This window comes from Carassius auratus, unplaced genomic scaffold, assembly GCF_003368295.1.
Source record: "Carassius auratus strain Wakin unplaced genomic scaffold, ASM336829v1 scaf_tig00008539, whole genome shotgun sequence".
NCBI classification, from domain to species: Eukaryota; Metazoa; Chordata; class Actinopteri; order Cypriniformes; family Cyprinidae; genus Carassius; species Carassius auratus.
In genome coordinates, this window is record NW_020523950.1 from 102748 (window position 1) to 122235 (window position 19488).

The window sequence follows — 19488 nt, forward strand, 5'->3', positions numbered from 1 at the left end:
TAGCAGGTTGATAAAAACTGATTAAAGTCAAATTAATATTTTTAATTAAATAGCATGTTTGCATTTACAGTGTACCAATTTCTGAAATTAATTCTAAAGTTTAATTTAGAGTCCATCATTTACTTGTTTGAACTGATGACAATACATTTTGATATTCAAGATGGGATTATTTTTCTTATTGTGTTTTTGCCACAGAAAACCGCAACTATTTGCCCATTTCTCCACCTCATTCACAGCATTTTGCTTTTTTCATATATTTGTGAATATATTTTTTATTTGCAAGTCTTTTTAAACTCTATACGTCCAGTCTTGTAAAACCTCTACGATTTATTTGTGGATCTCATTCTATTTAGTTTGTGAATATGTTTAGTTTTTGTTAATCACTTTATATTTATTTGTGGATCATCTGTTTATTTGGAATAATGCCAGAATATAGCCTACCCCCACGATTCCCAAGCTTTCCAGTTTCATTAAAAACTCCTCTTTCCACATCATATATCAGCTATTTCTACTTCGAAAAAGACTCCCACTAAAACCTCTTTGTTAATTTGAGCCTTCCGAATTTCAGGTTCCAAACACAAGATTGAATTGAATTGATTTTGCCCTTTTCGAAATCCAAAGGGACATGCTGAAAAAAAATTTCCGCTCTCAATTAGGCCTTCATAGGTCAACCGATTCATAACCATCCGTTCCATAAGTTTGATGTCAGTGCGATAGGTCTATTCTAATAATAAGTCTATTTACTGGAACTGTTAACTGATTCAAAGTCACTGATGAAAAATCCCACTCATTTGCGCGAATCGGTTCTTTGGGACAGTTCGATTCAAATAAACAGCTTGTGCGAATCGGACCTTCTGAAATAAGCTCGGTTCATTGAGTCGGTGAGTCATTTGAGAAACACTTGGACTGATTCGTCACTGAATCATTCAGACAGGTTTTGGTTCAATCGCCTTGTAACAAAATCCGACTCAGACCATATAGCGCTGCATATGGTGCATTTGGAATTAAATCCACTGGTCCTGCTGGCACTGCGCCCACACCTCAACCCCCTACCGCCGCTCGCAGCATTGGCAATGATGTCATTCTATTTTAACGGCTGGGGGCGCGGCTGCAATCGGCAGCTCCGCCCTTGGAGCGAAGAGCGATCGGGCATCGAGAGTTCCAGCCGCCTGTGTCCGTGGTCTGTGGGAGGATCTAACGGCAGCGCTCCGCTCCTCCACGGCCAGCCAAACACTTGAACACACACTGCGCCACGCAAAAACGAAACCTTCAGCTCTGAAACTTCAGTTTGATAAGAAGGTAAGAGTTTAGTTTGAAAGCAGTGAGGATTATTATTAGTTCTGATTAGCTCGTGGATAAAGCGAGAGCCCTTTCACGGCTTGACACTTCTGCAGGGAGAAAATAAGTAGGTGTTGGCTTCAGTAAACCGTCTTTAATGAATCTCAACAACTTAACGTGTTTCTTAAAAATCCTGGAAAACATACGCACCAACATATCTGATTGTGATCTTTTAGGACACAAATGCGTCGCCGAAGTTGTGGTGTGTTTCGCGGCGGTCACCACCTGTTTTCATGCGCAGCTCGTTCTTGCAGTGTTTGTTTTTGACCACAGCACTGGATTCAGAAGGATTTGGCTTGGGAGTGTGAGGCAACACCCCTGTTGAAAACCTCACATCGTTGTGTTTAGGTCCATAAGGTCGTAGTTCAGTTTAGAAACGCAAACATTACACTGTAACACGCTCATAAAGGCACAAAGATTAGCATTCATTCAAGAAACTTAAAGATGAAAGACCGCGCCTCGAAATAGAACAACTAACTTTCGTGCGTGTTCATGTTACACATTTGTGTAACATTTTTGCCCGAGTTTTGCGTTCATGCCAAACTCTTTTTTTTTTCTTTTTTTTCTTTTATTAATTTTAGAACAATGACGTGATTGTCATTTATTTTTACAAGAATATGTTAAATGGGCACTTACGTTTTTATTAATTGATTCATTTTATTAATTTAAAAAGTTTTACACATTACCTTTAAGTAATATGATTAAAATATATACTCACGTGAGATGAAAGCTTAAGGCTTCGAACGAAAAAAAAAAAAGATGATTTATTCGACACGGAGCTAGTCGCCTCCAGAACGCCGCCATGTCGACGTCACATGACACGAATGTCCATAATATGGATGTTGGTGATATGACATGTAAACGAAAAGAAACTAAACCAAAGATAAACAAAATGGCTTAGGAAAATTTTGAGGAAAGGACATTTTAGTAATTATTCGAAATTATTGTTTCTGTTGTAAGATAATGAATTAGTAAAATTATTAAAAAATATATTTAAAAAATAAAATGTAATTTTAAATTATTAATAAATAAAATTAATTATATTTACACTATTTGAAAACAATTAAAAACTGAGTAATAATTACTTTAGTACTGTATTCTTGATGTTTACACCACTTAAAATATATCAAGTTATTTATTTTTTTTATATTTTATTTTTTTTATTTTTTTAGAAAACAGAATCAATGATTTTGAAAAAAAATGTGCAACCAGCACAAATATAAACAACTTTCTGTAATCCAGGATTTCCTTGTTTGTCATTGACCCTGGTGTGTTTTGGACAGAAACAACTGGTCATGGTCTGTTTTGTAGGGTATTGAAAGTTAAATCTTAATTTAAAAACTTGTTAGACAGGAATGATTCAGTTGTTTGTGTTTAAAGCAGTGACTCCCTCATTTTGTTTGGGAAGGAAGAGTCCACACTTCAGCAGGAATTTCCAAGCTATTCTCTCTGAAAAAAAAAAACACCACCACGTTAAGACAACATTTGCTTCTCCAGGTCTCATGACTGTGGCATAAAACATATTGAGCTGCCTACCTAGACCGATTTTTTTGTGTGCCTACTGAGGACTGTAATGTGCACTGAATACAGTACTTATCTATTTACCATTTTTTAATCTGATGAGTTTGACTGTGATAAACTGACGCAAAAGAGGATCGAAGGGTTGGGAAAACACTAGTCTCTCTTGAGCAGAATCTCTAAGTAAACCAGTCATCCTAGGGAGGCTGCGTCTGCTGTGCCACCTCAGCATTGCCAACAGGTGTGGGCCTGCTGCCACACTACTCTCTGAGAAGTGCAGGTCGATATCTGGGTCATTATTCAGCTCACTGTCCAAAACATCAAAGTGAGGCGCACCGGTTTGATTTCGGAAGCAGCCTTCAGTGCTTTAGTCGGCACCACAGATAACATTAGTAATGCAAACACTGCACATGCTAAATAACTGCAAGATAATCAAAACAGAACTGACATTTTATCCGAAAATGAATTATCAAATGTGTAAACTGGGAGGTTTGTTTGTTTACATTTATTTTTACATAAGCAAAATGTTTAAAGGGTGGCTTCCTGCTTGTTAATAATCAGGTAAATGTCCTTGAGGGGCATCTGTCTGCTGTTGTGTCATCTGGGCTGTTTTCTGCTCCTGTGATATCAGGCATTTGTAAAGTAGAGGAGCTATTTTAAGTTAGAAGTGTGAGGTCTGTCATGCCCTCAGGGGCCAGAGGTAATGGTAAAAGTGTCAAAAGTATGGGGCCTATAGCTATGTAATGCAAAAGTTGCAGCACAGTTGCATTTTGATCAACCTGAATTCAAATACCGGCTCATGGTTCTTTTGCATCATGTCCCCCTTTGGATTCCTTGCTATGTCTCTTTAACCACCAAGGGGTCGTTGAACTAGGGTTGGAAACCCTAGATCAAACAGAGGTCAGCATTAATACAGCTAGATTCCCATGTTTCATTCTTCTGGGAAAGGAAAGCAGATTCTTTATGCCGGAAATAAGAGTATATATATATTTATATATATATATATATATTTATATATATATATATATATATATATATATATATATATATATATATATATATATATATTTTTTTTTTTTACACTACACCACTCACTGTAAAAACGTAGAGAAGCGGACTTGTCCAAACTAGTAGCTGCTACATTTTGCTCACTTTCTGACTGCTTAAATATCAGTTTGTAGTGTACATTGTCACCGTTTTTGAGTGATTGCCCATGGAAAGCTGTTTTCAGGTCAGTGTTAGCCCTCTGGGCTACAGTCCATTTTCTCTCTGATGGTGACCTGATCATGTGAGAAAGAGTGGAAAAAAGGGTAGTGGAGGAGGAAGAGAGGACGGTCTTTAATTAGGACACCCTCTTTTTCTCCTCTCCAACTCCCCCTCTCTCTAGGAACAAGAACAAACATTCAAGTAGGTCAGACCCTTCTGCTTTTTCTGTTTCTGTTGGAGAAATCTTTCCATTCTGTTTTGCTATGCTGAGGCTTTTGTCTTTTCTTCTTTCTTTGTAAGTTGAAATCAGAGACACACTCACCACCTAGTTATGTGCAGTCATTATTTACAATGATGTGTATTAATTATTGTTTCTATTAAACTTAAGAACTTTATATAAAGTTGAGATATTTGTTTCTGATTTCCGGCCTTGATGTGTGTGATACACTGGAAGTGTTTCCTTTCTCAGTGTAATAACGAAGCCAAACATCAGCGAGCACTCAGGAGACCTTTAAATTGGAGTTTAATCTTCTGTACTCTTCTCTCTTCTGTCATGTGGAGAATCCGATCTAAGGAACCGCTGCTGCTCCACAGAAGCATAAGGCATATGTGTGCTTCTGTCTGGCATTTGCTGTTGATTGGCTATCACCCTCGGGGTCAATGATTCACGTAGTAAAAGTGTAGCTGTAGCTATCTGACAGTCTGCATGCCAAGTGTCACCAGGACCTGAGCAAGTGGTTTGTAAAATACCTCATCTGGTTTTCCACACAAACAAACACACTTTTTTTCACATCTAACACAGGTGATAAGACATGACACTGCACAAAATAACAGCACTGCTATACACACAGTGACAGGTGCAGGGTAATTAGGGATTGTTGCAGATGGTGTTAAGTAATAATTGATTATTGTGGCTGAAGATAGACTAAATATTGATTTGTTCACTTACAAATTCATTTTACATGGTGTATGTAAAAAGTCATATGATCATTCTTCAATGTACTATAACCTCCAAGAAACACTTTGTGGGCACTCTCCAGTATAAGGGGCTTTCCCTATCATTAATGCATAGACAGTTTACACTGTGCACGTCCACTGTGCATTGTGGCTCTGATAAGGCTACTGAAGCTGATTGTGGCCACTCTAATCAATTCTTGTTTATTTCAGACGCGCCACGCACATTTCTGAAGTGGCTCTCTGTGCTTCTATTAGGGCTGCACGTTCTCAAGTTTTTCATTAACCGTTAACCGAGGCCCTTAGCGGTTAATACTCGGTTAACCATAGTGTGCCATAGTAACCATAACCATAGTAATTTCCGGACATTGGCCGAAAAAAAAAGGAATGTCCGACAAAATTTACTCTCTCCGGTCAAATTGTCCTATTAAAACTGCCTAATAATGCCGCCCATTAACACAATCTGAATTTGAGAATAAGCCTAAAATGTATATGGCAAAAAGGTAACAAGCAGACTCCGCGGCCGCCTCGCTAAGGCTATGACTATGTTTGACACGTACAATATTTGAAAAGCGATAATTATTTATTTATTTATTTAAATTACATTTATATCTGAATTTATGTCAACCTATAGACTTTCAAATATCAAAATGTCATGAATTAATATGTATTTTTGTACAAAATGACATATAAACATATTTTCCTATTATACTTTGCCTGGAAACGCTTCCAACAAGGCGTCGGTTCTATTTCTAGCATGCACGCGTCGAGCCGCGCCTGAGCCGCGCGTCTCACGCAGGCAGTCGGCAAGCTATAACCTGTTAACATGGGAGCCGAATTAAAAACAGACACGCCACGCAGCTGAGATGCTTTCACGCATCCAGTGTGTCCTGACCGGCCTAATGATGCGCGGGTGTTGGCTGTTGAGATTACAACAACGAGGTTGTACTTGAAGTATATCCAAGCACTGTATTGCAATACTTGCATTTTGCCCCGTCACTCGTATTAGCCCGCTTCATATTAGAAAAATGACTTCTTCTTGTGGACATTACAAATGTCTGGGAGCGCTCTGGCGGTCTCTGGTGGTGCAAAAATTTATTACAACTAAATTCAATGCACGCCATTGACGTCACTTAACCGAGCAAAATGTTTCACTCGGTTACACAATTTTTAACGGTTAATCGGTTAACCGGTTAACCATGGACACCCCTAGCTTCTATAAAGATACATGCATATGTCTTCTTTAAATGAATATAGCCAAAATCCATTGCCATGACTAATCGTGAATATCATTTTGCATAATTTTTTTTAATTCCTAAATTAAAAAACAAAGTTTTGCGCAAATCTGTAATGCAAATGCGGCTAGTGTTTATTTTGTTGTGTTTGGGTGTGTTGCGATTGCTGAAGATTGACATTCTCTGCCTGGTGGAAATTTCTTTGCAGAATCATGGGTAATGTAGTTTTTCACCAGGAAATCCACTATTAAATGCCATTAATAAAAAATAAGTTGAAACAGTGCAGGCTGATGGCTTCAAAAAAAGTGTACAACATTGATAGACAACTTTGTAGCTCACAGTAGGTCTGTCTTTAATGGTTTATAAGTTATTAAAAAAAGTTTAGAGTTATCTTCACAATGTTTTGTGTGGCGGGTGTGCAGTTTCCCACACATCGAATCATAAACTCAGGTTTAATCTCTGTTATCTTTTTATGCTACAGAGACTTCGTACCCTTAGTTTCCAAGACTTTTGTTTGCCAGGCAAAATGCATGCATTAAAAGCACAACCAATGACAAACACCGCCGAAGAACTGCACTTTTTGGGGATATTTTTAAATGAATGGCTTTCTTCGTTATGAGAAATTATTTTAACAAAAAAAAAAAAAAAAAAATTTAATTAGAGAATATTTTTTCTGTTAAATATTGACCACAAATGAAACAGTTCTCAAGTTAAGGTCTCTAGTTAAGCTGAAACATTCTTAACCTGCCCAGTGATGATGATAATAATAATAATAGAGTTTTCTTTTTGTGTGAACTGTCCCTGCCTGACACTTCCATATTCTCCAGTCTTGCTGTGTGTTCAGTGTCATTGGCACACAGTGGTGTGCAGTTACACTACGTGTTTACGCAGGTGTTATCACTAATAGACTTTTAGGTTTTCAGAAGCTTCTTTATGTGATTTCAGCTTTTAGGTTATGAAGGTAAAAAATAATGACAAACTGAAGGATCTTTTTTTTTTTTTTTTAAGATATTCTCCCATGGAACTTTGCTGCAATGTTTAAATAAGCTTGATTCATACCATCACCTACTAGAAAAACACAGCAAGGGATGCTCCTAATCTTAAAGTGGTTTGGTGGTTCAATCAAAAAGAAAGGGGAGTTAGACAAAGATAAGAAAAGTGTAGTTGGTGAGTTTTGGTTTGAGGTTGAGCCCCTCACAGTATCATTGAGGACACAAATCAGGAAATACTTTCCAAAGTCCTGATTAAATTCGGTTTTGCCTGCATTTTAATTTGTGCGTGTGTGTTTTAAATATAAAACCGTATTGTGATACAGTGGCTAAAGAATAAGTGTGTGCTCCACTGTGTTTGTGTGAGGTGTCTCAGTCTTAAAGTCCCAGTGGACCCCCCTGAAGGTCTCTACAGGTCATTAATTGTGAGATTAGCTGTGAATTAATGGCAGAGCTTCACCTTATTAAATAAATACTTATAGCCCATTAAATATTTCTAATGTGCTCCAGTGGGTTTGAGTATATTGAAGCTCCAGTCAGATCTCCTAGATGGAGAGATTTATCTTCTTTACCTGTTCATACTTGTACTGAGTTAAATTCCCTCGGATGCATACAGAGCAGTGAGATTCCTGCTGAAAATAATGTGGCCAGTTGTTAAATCAAGGTTCATGGTGCTTTGTTCATTGTGCATTGGTCTCAGAGCTTAGAACATCAATTTCTGATCAAAATGTATTCGATGCACGATTAGTCGATTAGTATGACTAGTTTTACTAATTAGTTTCTTTGTGTATGACTAGTGGTGTGTATGACTAGATTAATATAACTAGTTACTAATTAGTTTCTTGGTGTGTGTGTTTATATATGTGTGTGTGTGTGTGCGTGTGTGTGTGTGTAGTATTAGTGTTACAGTTTTAACAAAGCACATGAGGAAAAAATAGTCCCTCAATAACTTGTAAATAGGAGACATGCATTCTGTTCAGTTGTAATCTGTCCATCTGTTTTTGAATGCAAAAATAGATCCTAAACTCACGCTATTGGGATCAGTTAAACCCAGAACCAGCCTAAAGTCTCATTCACACTGAGGATATGTGACTGTAGTTACTTAGCTTTACTAATCAGTTTAATTCTGTGAGAACAGAAGTCCAGACCACAGCTAAAGTGATAATGACACAGAGGAATGATAACATTGGAATCGCTTTATGGAACAACATTTTCCAGCTGAACATGATATAAACATTGGCAGCCAATCAGAATCCACCCCACTTTAAGAATCTTGAGGATTTAAAGCAGCAGTTACATCAAAACTGCAGCATTTGCTTATAATAAACAATGTTTTCATTTGTTGGTGTGGATGCCAATATAGTTATTGCAGTTATGCTCCTTTGTTAAGGGAGCTTAATTATACAGGTCTCGAGATGCCACAATATACTGGTATTGACTATAGATTTCGCAATAATATCAGTATCGTGAATTCTTTAAACTACAATAATCATGTAGTGAAAATCTTATACTGTAACAGCCCTATTTCCAGGTCAGACTGCTTACCGAACTATTTGATTCGAAACATCCTTTTGCTTATCCATAGTAAATAGGGTCATTGTGCTAGTTGGTGTGAGCTTTAGGAAGACCAAGTGCTGCAGACTGATTTTACAACTTGCCTATGAGGCTCAGACACATGTTTCACAGAGCTCTGAGTGCTGCGGCTCCCACTGCAGGCATCATATATTCACATCGTCCTCCAGACACACTCTCGCCTGTGCTCACATCAGCCGTTACTTCCTAAGGACTCACACGGGCATCACTCAGCTCCATTTCATTTTTCTCATGTTCCCAACCTGTCTGAGGCCTTTGTGTGAGCGAGTTAGAGAGAGAGCGAGAGTTACTCGGTTCAAACGTTACAGTGTCCTCTCAGTGACCAGGCAGACTGACAGATGACTGCAGGCTTTATAGAGCGAGTGCCAGGAGGAGACGCACCCTAGCATACAGTCTGGGCAGTATAGACTTTTTACTATATATCTCTTGATGCCAGTATATTGTTTACTCCCCATTTTTATGTACCGGTATTTATTTTCTGTAATTAAATTTTTCTGTAGCTTTTCCACTACCGTTTGAAACTTTGGGGTCAGTAGTCTTGTGGGTTTTTTTTTTTTTTTTCAAAAGAATGCATTAAATTGATCAAAAGTAACAGTAAGTAATACGGTCATGCACTGTTACAAAATATTTATTATTGTTATTGTGTTATATTATTATTCATATATTATTAAATACATGATAATATTTAACAATTACTCTTACTGTTTCCTGACTATTTTTGATCAAATAAATGCAGCCTATGATATGCATAAATGACTGGCAGTTTTTGATTTTAGACAATGATTGAGTCAAATTTACCAACTCCATTTAAAACTACGCTCCCATTCCTGTGAGACAAAGTGGGAACTAGAAACTATAGTGTATTGACACATGGTCTTCAGGAAGCTTAATGGCCAAATTAAAAGCACATTAGAAGTTCTCAGTGTTGCTTAATTTGATATCACCAGCCAAATTGTCACAATTTTATCATGAATATATGCTGGTCTGGCCAGCTTATTACAGATCCTTCACTACACAGCTCCTGCGGCTCAAGGTCAATTGAAACCATTTAATGTGTCAGTTCGTCCACTGAACACCACGAAACGCTCTCCTGGGCCCTGTTGAGAGAGAGAGAGTGTGTGTGTGCGTGTGTGTCATTTCTACAGTGGGTTTAGAGAAAAGAAGGCTGTCGTGATGGACTGGACTCGATTATTCCATGTTCCCTTATGGAAATCTTTGAAGCAGAAGGACTAAACCCCCTCCTGGATCCAATTTAAATCTCATTCACTTTCCATATCCAGGTTGTATCGAGATGTTATAGATGCGTATCAATCATAATGAAACTCACTTTCTCATTTTCTTCTAATGAACTCTTGCTGATTCAGCACAGCGCTTGACTCAACTCTGGATGTTACTTGTGGAGAACTATTTTCATTATTGACTTGTCTATTCAGTTTAGTTTAATTTACGTTAACTGAAACAAAGCTGAAATAAAATAAAATCTAAAAAACCTAAATGAAAAATATTGCCTTGATAAACTTCCTGAAATAGAATGCATATAAATTGAAGTACTACAATTACTAGAAATGAAAAAAAAAAAAAAAAAAATTAAGCTAAAGAGAAAATGACAAGCACAAAAGAGAAAGCTAAAGTTAAAATGAAAACTGAATATATAAAAGCTAATACAAATTCTTAATAAATACTATGATCGTATAATAAATCATATTTTTAAAAAATACACTGCTTTGGTTTAACAGTGCTTTACACTGATGTAGCTGTGTGATTTTATGAGGGTTGCAATCTCTTAATTTAACAAATACAGTTTTTTGGGAGCCTGTGTGTGAACAGGAAGGGAGTTTTCAGAACAGGAAGTGAGCTGCTCCTAATCCTGCCACCAGAGGTTGAGGAAATGTTTGCTCATTGTGCAGAGCAAAGCACTGTGGGAAATTCCCAATATGAAATATCACAGATTTCTGAATCTCCAAACAAAAAATGAACTCATTTAATTTTCAGTGAATTGATTTGTAAATTCTGTAGATTTTCGAGTTCTTCTCAACTGTTTCAAAAAGCCAGTGGTGTTCCAGAGTGGGCAGACCTGGTTGTGTTTGAAGGGCTTGGGATAATGGCAGTGAGATGAATGCGTGTGGATGTGAGAAACCAGGCTGCCGTCACCAAGAACGCATTTCTCTCTCCAGGGACATATATTCAAGAATAGCACTGACCTGTTTTGGTTCTATTCTTTCTCTCAGAACACATCCTCTGATTTTTTTTTTTTTTTTTTTTTTTGGAAGTTCAGTGTCTGGGGTCAGCTGACAACTTCCTGTGACCATCCATTCCAAATGCCTCATTATGAAGCTGCACAGTCATGACTAGTTTGAAACTACAGTAATAAAATGTTGAGCCATTCGTTAATTTGTGTGTCCCTTCACACACACTGAAGTAAATACTAAAAGTATTTTAAAGGTACATTTACTACAGGTCAAAAGTTTGGTAATATCTTTTGAAATACATGCTCACCAAGCAGGAATTTATTTGATCAAAAATACAGTTATCAGTAAAATTGTGAAGTATTATTGCAATTTAAAATAACTTTTCTATTTTAATACATTTTTAAATTACAGGTACAGGTTGTAGGACCTGCCGCTAGAGAGCGCAACAATCGCATTGTTTGATGATGCTAAGGAGGAGCATGGAATGATGGGATTTGTTGTCTTCTACCCAACCGCTGACAGTCATCAATCAGACGATATGAAAACGATTACCACTTGTTCAACAAATATATACACTCGTGTACATTCAAACACAATAATTGGGAATACACATCAAATGCGAGTTCAACGATTTGCACGAGTAGATTACATACAAAGTCAATGCAAAGACGCGATAAGACTATGGATCAGACGCGTCCTCGCGCGGGTCTAGAGATGCGATGCCCCGCGTTTGGCATGTATGCCCCATAATACTAATCTTGTTGTTTGTTATAATAGCATATGTTTCTTTAAAGATACGAATAAAAACAACTCGCCTGTCGAGTAAAACACAAACGAGATCGTCATCTCTCCATCTAGAAAATGCAACACCGATAGTAATCCTCGCTCTTTCTCTCCTCTTGTCCCAAACTCTTCTCGGGTCATTCAGTTGGCCCGTACTCTAACGTTTACAGGAGCTGTCCTTGTCGACAGAACCAGCGGCAGACGGTAAACAGTAATTATGTTCCATAAATAAGTAACACAATTCACCAAAAAACGTGCAAGAAGAAGTAAATAAGGAACTACTTGAAACAAGCTAGTGGTTTTCTGGACACTAGACACTACTTCCGCGTTTGCCCACGACACTATTGTCATGTGGTTTCTACGTCGTTAAAGGCGGTAATGAAGGGTAACTAACGTCATTGACAGGCGACTGCACTGCCTGTGTCCCTGTTTAGAATAGGAATTTTCTCATGATTTACAAGTAGTTGAAAACATTAGAGATATTGTTAGTAATCAGCTGGACAAAATATATAACACACTAGCCTAGTGGTTTTTGGATATTTTACTGCAAATATAAATTTTACCTTTAAATGTATTCCTTTAATGGCAATGCAAAATTTTCAACAGCCATAAGTCCAGATTTTAGTTACGTGTAATTTCAGATTCTATTTTTTAGATTCTAGTACTATAGTATACTATAGTAGTTCAGTACCCCACCCCCCTCCCCCCCTTCGGTTTAATGCGCATGCCTTAAATTTAAACATAATTTCAGCATACCTAAAATTACATGCGGTAAACAGCATACCCCTTTATAAACTGTATTTTTATTAAAACAGGGCCTGTCAAAACAGCATACCCCTGTATAAACTATTTTTAATTAAAATTGACAGACTCCGTCCGCTATAAAACTCAACTTCCAGTATGCTATTCTGACATAGTATTAAAAGCAGTTAGGCTGCTTAATATTATTATTTTATTTATTTTTTTTTTGTGGAAACTGATACATTTGTTCAGGATTATTTGATTTATAGACAGTTAAAAAGAACAGCATTTATTTGAAATAAAGTTGAGGTTTTTTTTCTGAATAGAAGTATTATTTCCTTTCAAAAGATTATTTTTACTGAACCCAAACTTTAGAGCAGTAGTTTATGCTAATACCACAGTACTTTGATCTGTGGTACATTGTACCTAAAAGTAATTCAACGAATACCATAGTATTGGTATTGATTGGTATTGACACTATGATTTAAGTCCAAACTATTTTTTTTTTTTTTGAGCTTGTTGGCCTGCTGGTGTGCTTGTGGTGGTAAATGCCAACTTTTGTTTTAAATGTGGTAGTATACATTTCTGTATACCTATGTGCTACGTCTGACATGTTCTGAATTTGTCTCAGTCTGCTGTTACTCACAGAAGCCAAAATCATGTAGCCCCGTTCACTGGGCTACTGTATGGCAGCACTGCTGCCCTATACGTGTGTGTCCTGCTTAAATGCGGGCAGCTGGTTGGATTGGCAATATTTAAAGTAAATTGTGTGGCTTTGAGTATGTTCTTTAGCTTTCACATTTTTTGGACCATTGTGTCCTTATTTTTTTCTCCAGATTGTGGGAAAGGGAGGAAAAGGGTGGGGCAGGAAAGTCTCCCTCTCTCTCTTACTGTATTTTTCCATGTTTTTCATGCTCTGGCCTTGTTTCTGTCTGTGTGGATGCAAAAAGTCCAGAAGCTCCAAATAAGGCCTAGAACAAAATGTGCTCATTTCATTCCGGTGTGATATTCATTTTGTGGGTCAGCTAGGTCCTTGATCAGCATTTTGGCCTCCTGATTCTGTATAAATGGACGATTGATCTTGGAACAGATTGTGCTACACTCTATTGTGTTGTGTATTACACTGCAAGGGTTCATTCATGTGAAACTGTTGTGACACTTATGATGATGTATTTTGTGGCTCTCTGGAACAAATATATTTTATTAATGTTTGTATGGAATCGCTGCTAATCTGGATATTTTCCCACCGTCCATGACCTTGTTTTTTTTTTCTATGGTTTTGTAATGGACTATCTTTCTTGGCTAATATAATATTTATTTATTTAGTAATAAATACAGTTTAAGCTGATCTAAACCATTCCATTCATTCATGTAAACCAATATTTACAATTAAAGCTTATATACAATTGTATTACATTAGTTGTGTATTTGTTAAAATGCTATGTAGTAAGTGACAGTCTACTTCCAGTGAGTCATTTACATCAAAATACAAAATATCCATAAAAGTATGATATTTTTTTTAAGCACTTTTTATGGTAAAATCTCTTCCTCTCTCTTTCTGTAGTGATGGCTGCTATCCGTAAGAAGCTGGTGATTGTGGGAGATGGAGCCTGTGGGAAAACCTGCTTGCTGATTGTGTTCAGTAAAGATCAGTTCCCCGAGGTCTACGTGCCTACTGTGTTTGAAAACTACATCGCTGATATAGAGGTGGACAGCAAACAGGTCAGTTTTCCTGAAATAGCCCTGTACACAGTGCTTCTTCTTCGTTTTGTGGACAGAAGCACTGAGAATGGGCCATGTGTATGTTTGTTTGATTGAGGGAATAGGGTGTTTCTGCAGCCCGTCATATTTTTAGCCCAAATTCGTGGCCGACCTGAACAGACATGCTATAGATGTATTGTGAGAAAAGTTAAATCAGCGTACACACAATATTGAAATGAATACTGGAAAGAATGTTTAGATTCGGGATGGATATGATTTCAGAACCTTTGATAAAAAAAAAAAAAAAAAGGAAAATGCATTTTATTTTCTTTATGCTCCAGTACTCAAATTTCATCTTCATTTAGTTTATTCACTCAAAAAAATCAAGCCTTTTAACCCTTGAATATTTAGTTTTCTCATCGAAGACCAGTGTGGACTGCAGTTATATTTTTAAATAGCCTCAGGTTTATAAATGGGTTTTATATTTATGGCTACTGATGTTAACATGAAGGCCACTCAAAGTGCAGACACACACCTTCAGCTGACAAACAATACTGAAGTCTCTCTCTCTCTCTCAGGTGGAGTTGGCTCTATGGGACACAGCTGGTCAGGAAGACTATGATCGGTTGAGGCCATTGTCCTATCCAGACACAGATGTTATTCTGATGTGTTTCTCTATAGACAGTCCAGATAGTTTAGGTACCCAACTACACACATCAAGATTTATTTATTTTATTTTGTTGGGAAGAAATTAACACACTTATTCAACAAAGAGGCATTATTACCCTTTCCATAATTTTTTTTTTTTTACTTAAAAATAAAATAAATACATTACCAATTTTAAACATTGGTAATAATAATAAATGTTTCTTGAAAACCAAAAGATATAGTAAAATAGAAAAGTAATTTTAAATGTAAATTTGTTTTATTTCACAGTCAAAATTTTATTTTAACTGTTAAATTATCACATTTAAATAACTAAAACAAAAGATTTTGTCAACAGAAATGTATATTACATTTAAATTAAATTGAGGAAGTGATTAAACTGGTAAAGATTACATCAAGGTAAAATTTAAGAGAATTTATTAAATATAAAGACTCTTCTTTTACTGTATTATTTATAATTGAATGTTACTGAATGAAATTATTTCTAAAAGTATCTAACAATGATGCCAGGTTTCATAACTTTTTTTTTTTTCTGGTCTCTTCCAGAAAATATTCCAGAGAAATGGACGCCAGAGGTAAAACATTTCTGTCCCAACGTTCCCATCATCCTCGTGGGCAATAAAAAGGACCTGCGGAATGATGAACACACACGCAGGGAGCTGATTAAGATGAAACAGGTGTGACCGATGTGTTTGTGCATAAACAGGTTTTGCCATAGTAACTTGAAGTAGAGACGCGGCAGAGGCCTTTCGTTGGCCCTTGCCTTAACAAACAGGACACTTCCCGTCTCTGACAGCCACAAAAGAAAATGGAAATGCAGCTGTTTCCTGTGGGGATAAAGCGGCCCTCAGGGATTGCTTCATACTGAAGAGTTTTTGTAAGCGTAAGGCAGAAGCAGTAGTGAAACTTCCATACTAGTCAGAATAATACTTTTAGATATATATGTTCATGTGATTTCAAATAATTTGCTAATGTGAACTTAGTATACAGTTTACACAGTTTCCACTATTATGACCCATCATATTCTCCCAAATTGCTCATCTACTCACAAAGTACTGTGTTAAAAGGAACTCTTTTGGCTAAAGATATTGAAGCACCATTTAAGGGAGCCACCAGTGTCGTTAGTGGCTAGGAATGCTCATTGAGCTCAACCCTTGATTTTATCTCTACAGGAATGTAGCAGATTGTAAACCACATGACATTCCGCATACTACAGTAGTGCAGTATAAAATTGTTATTGTAGTGTTTTCTGCTGTTTTATGTTTTAGTTTTAAAAGTAGTATAGAACACCCATAGTGTCAGTTGTACAGTCAGCATATAGTCTGCAGTATGGCGTATTGAACACTGTAAGTACGTCTTGTTTTGTCCTGGATGAGGTCCATGTTTTTTTGGGGGGGTTTATTTTGGATCATTTCATAGCTGTCGATCATTTTGTTGTAACCTACTTCTGCTTTGTAATCAGTATGCAAGTACGTAAAAGTTCAACTTAAATGTTCAAAACATTGGCGGTTTTTAGTTTAACGATTCATAATCATTTTAATATGCTGATTTGGTGCTCAAAAAACATTTCTTATCAATGTTGAAAACTTATGCTGCATAATATGTTTGTGGTATCGGTGATATATTTTTCAGGATTTATTTGATGAATAGAAAGTTCAAAATTAATTTATTTGAAATCAAAATCTTTTGTAAATGTCTTTTAATGTCACTTTTGATAAATTTAATGCGTACTTGCAGGAAAGAAAAAAAAAATCCCTAAACTTTTGAACAGTAGTGAAAGTTTTTTTGTTTTTTTTTAATTCTGCCTCTTATCGTATATGTGTATGTTTCAGGAACCTGTAAAACCAGAGGAGGGCCGTGACATGGCTAACCGGATCAGTGCATTTGGATATTTAGAGTGTTCGGCTAAAACGAAGGACGGAGTGCGGGAGGTGTTTGAGATGGCCACCAGGGCGGCACTGCAGGTCCGCAAGCGCAAGAAGAGAGGCGGCTGCCTGCTGTTATGAGCCACACACTGCAACACACACACACACACACACACCTCTATTTAGTTTCCAGCTACTGACCCCAGGAAAAGCCTGCACCACCCATCGCGTGCCACATTTCTCACAATCCAGGTGTAGATGACAAAAGATATAAGGGAACCAAAGTGTGTGTACTAATACCTCTCCATCCTGCCATATTTCTCTTATTTTTCTTCTTTTTTTTTTTTCACCAGCATACCTTCCTTCCTTCTCTGGGAGAAATACTGAATGATTAATTTTGTATTTGTACATAAATCTTCTCTGTCTTTTTCGGTTCTGGTTTACAGTTATTCTATGCCTCTGTATATGATGCTCAGTCATTTAAGTAAAGAAAAAAAAATACATTTATCATTAATTTAAACTGCCAGTCTGTACTCTGAGTGTGTGTGTGTTTTATTTTTATTCTTTATTCAATTATTAAATTGATCTTGGAACTGTCAAACTTTCTTTAAATTTGTCCAATTGGATTGATACTAGTCAGGATGCCATAATTATTTCACATAAATGATAATGAGGCTGTGAGGAATAGAAGTACAGTCTGATCAATATGGCTGACTGTCATAAATATTTGTGTTAATTGTTTAGCAGGGGCCTTATAAAACATTCGGACTAAATGTGATTTCACTATTACACCAAGTATAATTGTGAGTCAAGACTTAATGGTTTCACAGGCTGAAACTGAATTAGCACTAAGTGCTAACTGAATTAGCTCACTCAGGCTATCAATCTGATATGGTGTGTTCTCCATAATGTTTGTGTGAGAAAGAGGAAAAGATTAATCTCTTTTGGCTTCGCCTGTGATACGGTGGCTTACAATATCAGAAGTGTAGTAAACTCAAGGACAATCCATCGACTCCAGATGATACCTGCTAAGAAGAATAAGTATTATGTGTCTATTCTTCCATTTTTCTGAGTACGAGTGGATCTCAAGCTCCTTCTCACATGGAAAAATTTGAGCTGTGCTTCATACATTGCTACACTTTTGATAATAGGCATTAGACCTTTAATGGCCATGCAATTTTGCCACAGTGTTGCTAATGTGACTAAACATTTAAGAGGAAAGCATAAACTTTTAGAATCATAGTTAGGCACTGTCGTGGCAACACAAAAATCTCTAGGTTAATTAGAGATGACCGAGTGAAAAGGTACCTAATTCTGTCCTTGAAAAAAAAAAAATCCTCAGTTTCTCACACTATATTTGGTGTCCAGCAGTATTGAGAGGACAATAGGTCAACAGAAGGCCCTAATCGGTTTAAAATTGGGGAAAGTGTTTATTTTTATTTACTTATTTCACTCAGAAAATGTCTCTACTGACTTGAGAGATACCACAAGATCAGATGTGCTGTGTCTTGGGCTCTCTAAGAAACCCTACATTAAAAAAAAAATAGATAGATAGATAGATCCAGGATTCCCATGCTAGCTTCAGAAGGTGCAGAACAGGTGTGGCTAGTGAAGACGGGCTCGAGTGGGAGGAAATTCTTTGTTAGTAATCGTTTCTCTACTCAGGATGCACATATTGTTGGACAGCGCTCTCCTCAGTTTCCACTAGGGGGTGAAAGAAACAACAGATATATTTAAGAAATGACTTTGAAGTGTGGTTGAATGCAGCCAAACAAGTTATTTAAAGACTTAAAAACTCTAAAAGAGCTTCATTATGAAAATGGAAAAATCTGTAAAATATTACAGTCAGATGTTTATGTTTGCTGACAACCAGTTTCGAAAAAACTGAAAAAATGAAGGAAAGGATCACATCCTGCCTGCAATGCGGATGTAGACAACATTTGTGAAAATGCCAAAACTTGAAATCTGACACGACTGTTTTTGGCAGAACATCATCAAAAACACATGACTACTCCATGTATTTCCCTTTCCCAAATGAGCACTTCCCAATGTATTTTGAAGGTATTTTGAGTATGGTTAATACCTATCTCAAGTCTCTCATCCTGGATGTGAAGCGCAAGCAGACACTTTTCAACCTCCTCTATTCCCTCTACATTGATAAAGGGAAGCCCGGTGTAACCGCCCATTTAAGTCAATAAACCTATAAACATACACAGAAGATACACATCATTTAGAGGAACAGCATTCTTTGCATTTCATCCATGTGTAAGTAGGAAGTGTACAGTATACCAGCCCCAGGTTTCATCGGTCTGCAGAATGGTGGGGCTTCCCACCATGATGAACAAGGCTTTTGCTCTTGTCACAGCCACATTGAATCTCTGAAGGAAAGATGAACAAGAACAAGTTCAAGACTAAAGTGTGTTCTGGCAAATTGTTAAAGAAAGAGCATATAGTGTTGCATGCAGCTTAATACAGGGTTGCTTGTGCATGCTTGTGTGTGTTTATGTTGTGTTCTCATGTCAGTTGTGGTTAGATACTACCTTCTCATTCTTGAGAAACCCAATATTTAAAGGTTCATCCAAAATGATGTGCCTCTCCTGGCCTTGAAACTGTTCCACGGTACCAGCCTATATAATACACCGAACACACAAAGGGATGCCTATTATTTTGTTTTCACCTATACAACTTTAAGTTTAAAAGGCATACCAGA

General features: G+C 37.0%; 1 protein-coding gene across 1 annotated transcript; it reads left to right on the top strand.

Annotated features, from left to right (window-relative positions):
- The first annotated feature begins 1123 nt into the window (after positions 1-1123).
- LOC113072081 (rho-related GTP-binding protein RhoA-D) lies at positions 1124-17379 on the top strand. The gene is made up of 5 exons (XM_026245219.1): positions 1124-1299; positions 14111-14268; positions 14826-14946; positions 15460-15590; positions 16746-17379. Exons 2-5 carry the CDS (start codon positions 14113-14115, stop codon positions 16917-16919), a joined length of 582 nt encoding a protein of 193 aa, XP_026101004.1. The 5' UTR covers positions 1124-1299; positions 14111-14112; the 3' UTR covers positions 16920-17379.
- The last annotated feature ends 2109 nt before the right edge of the window (positions 17380-19488 follow it).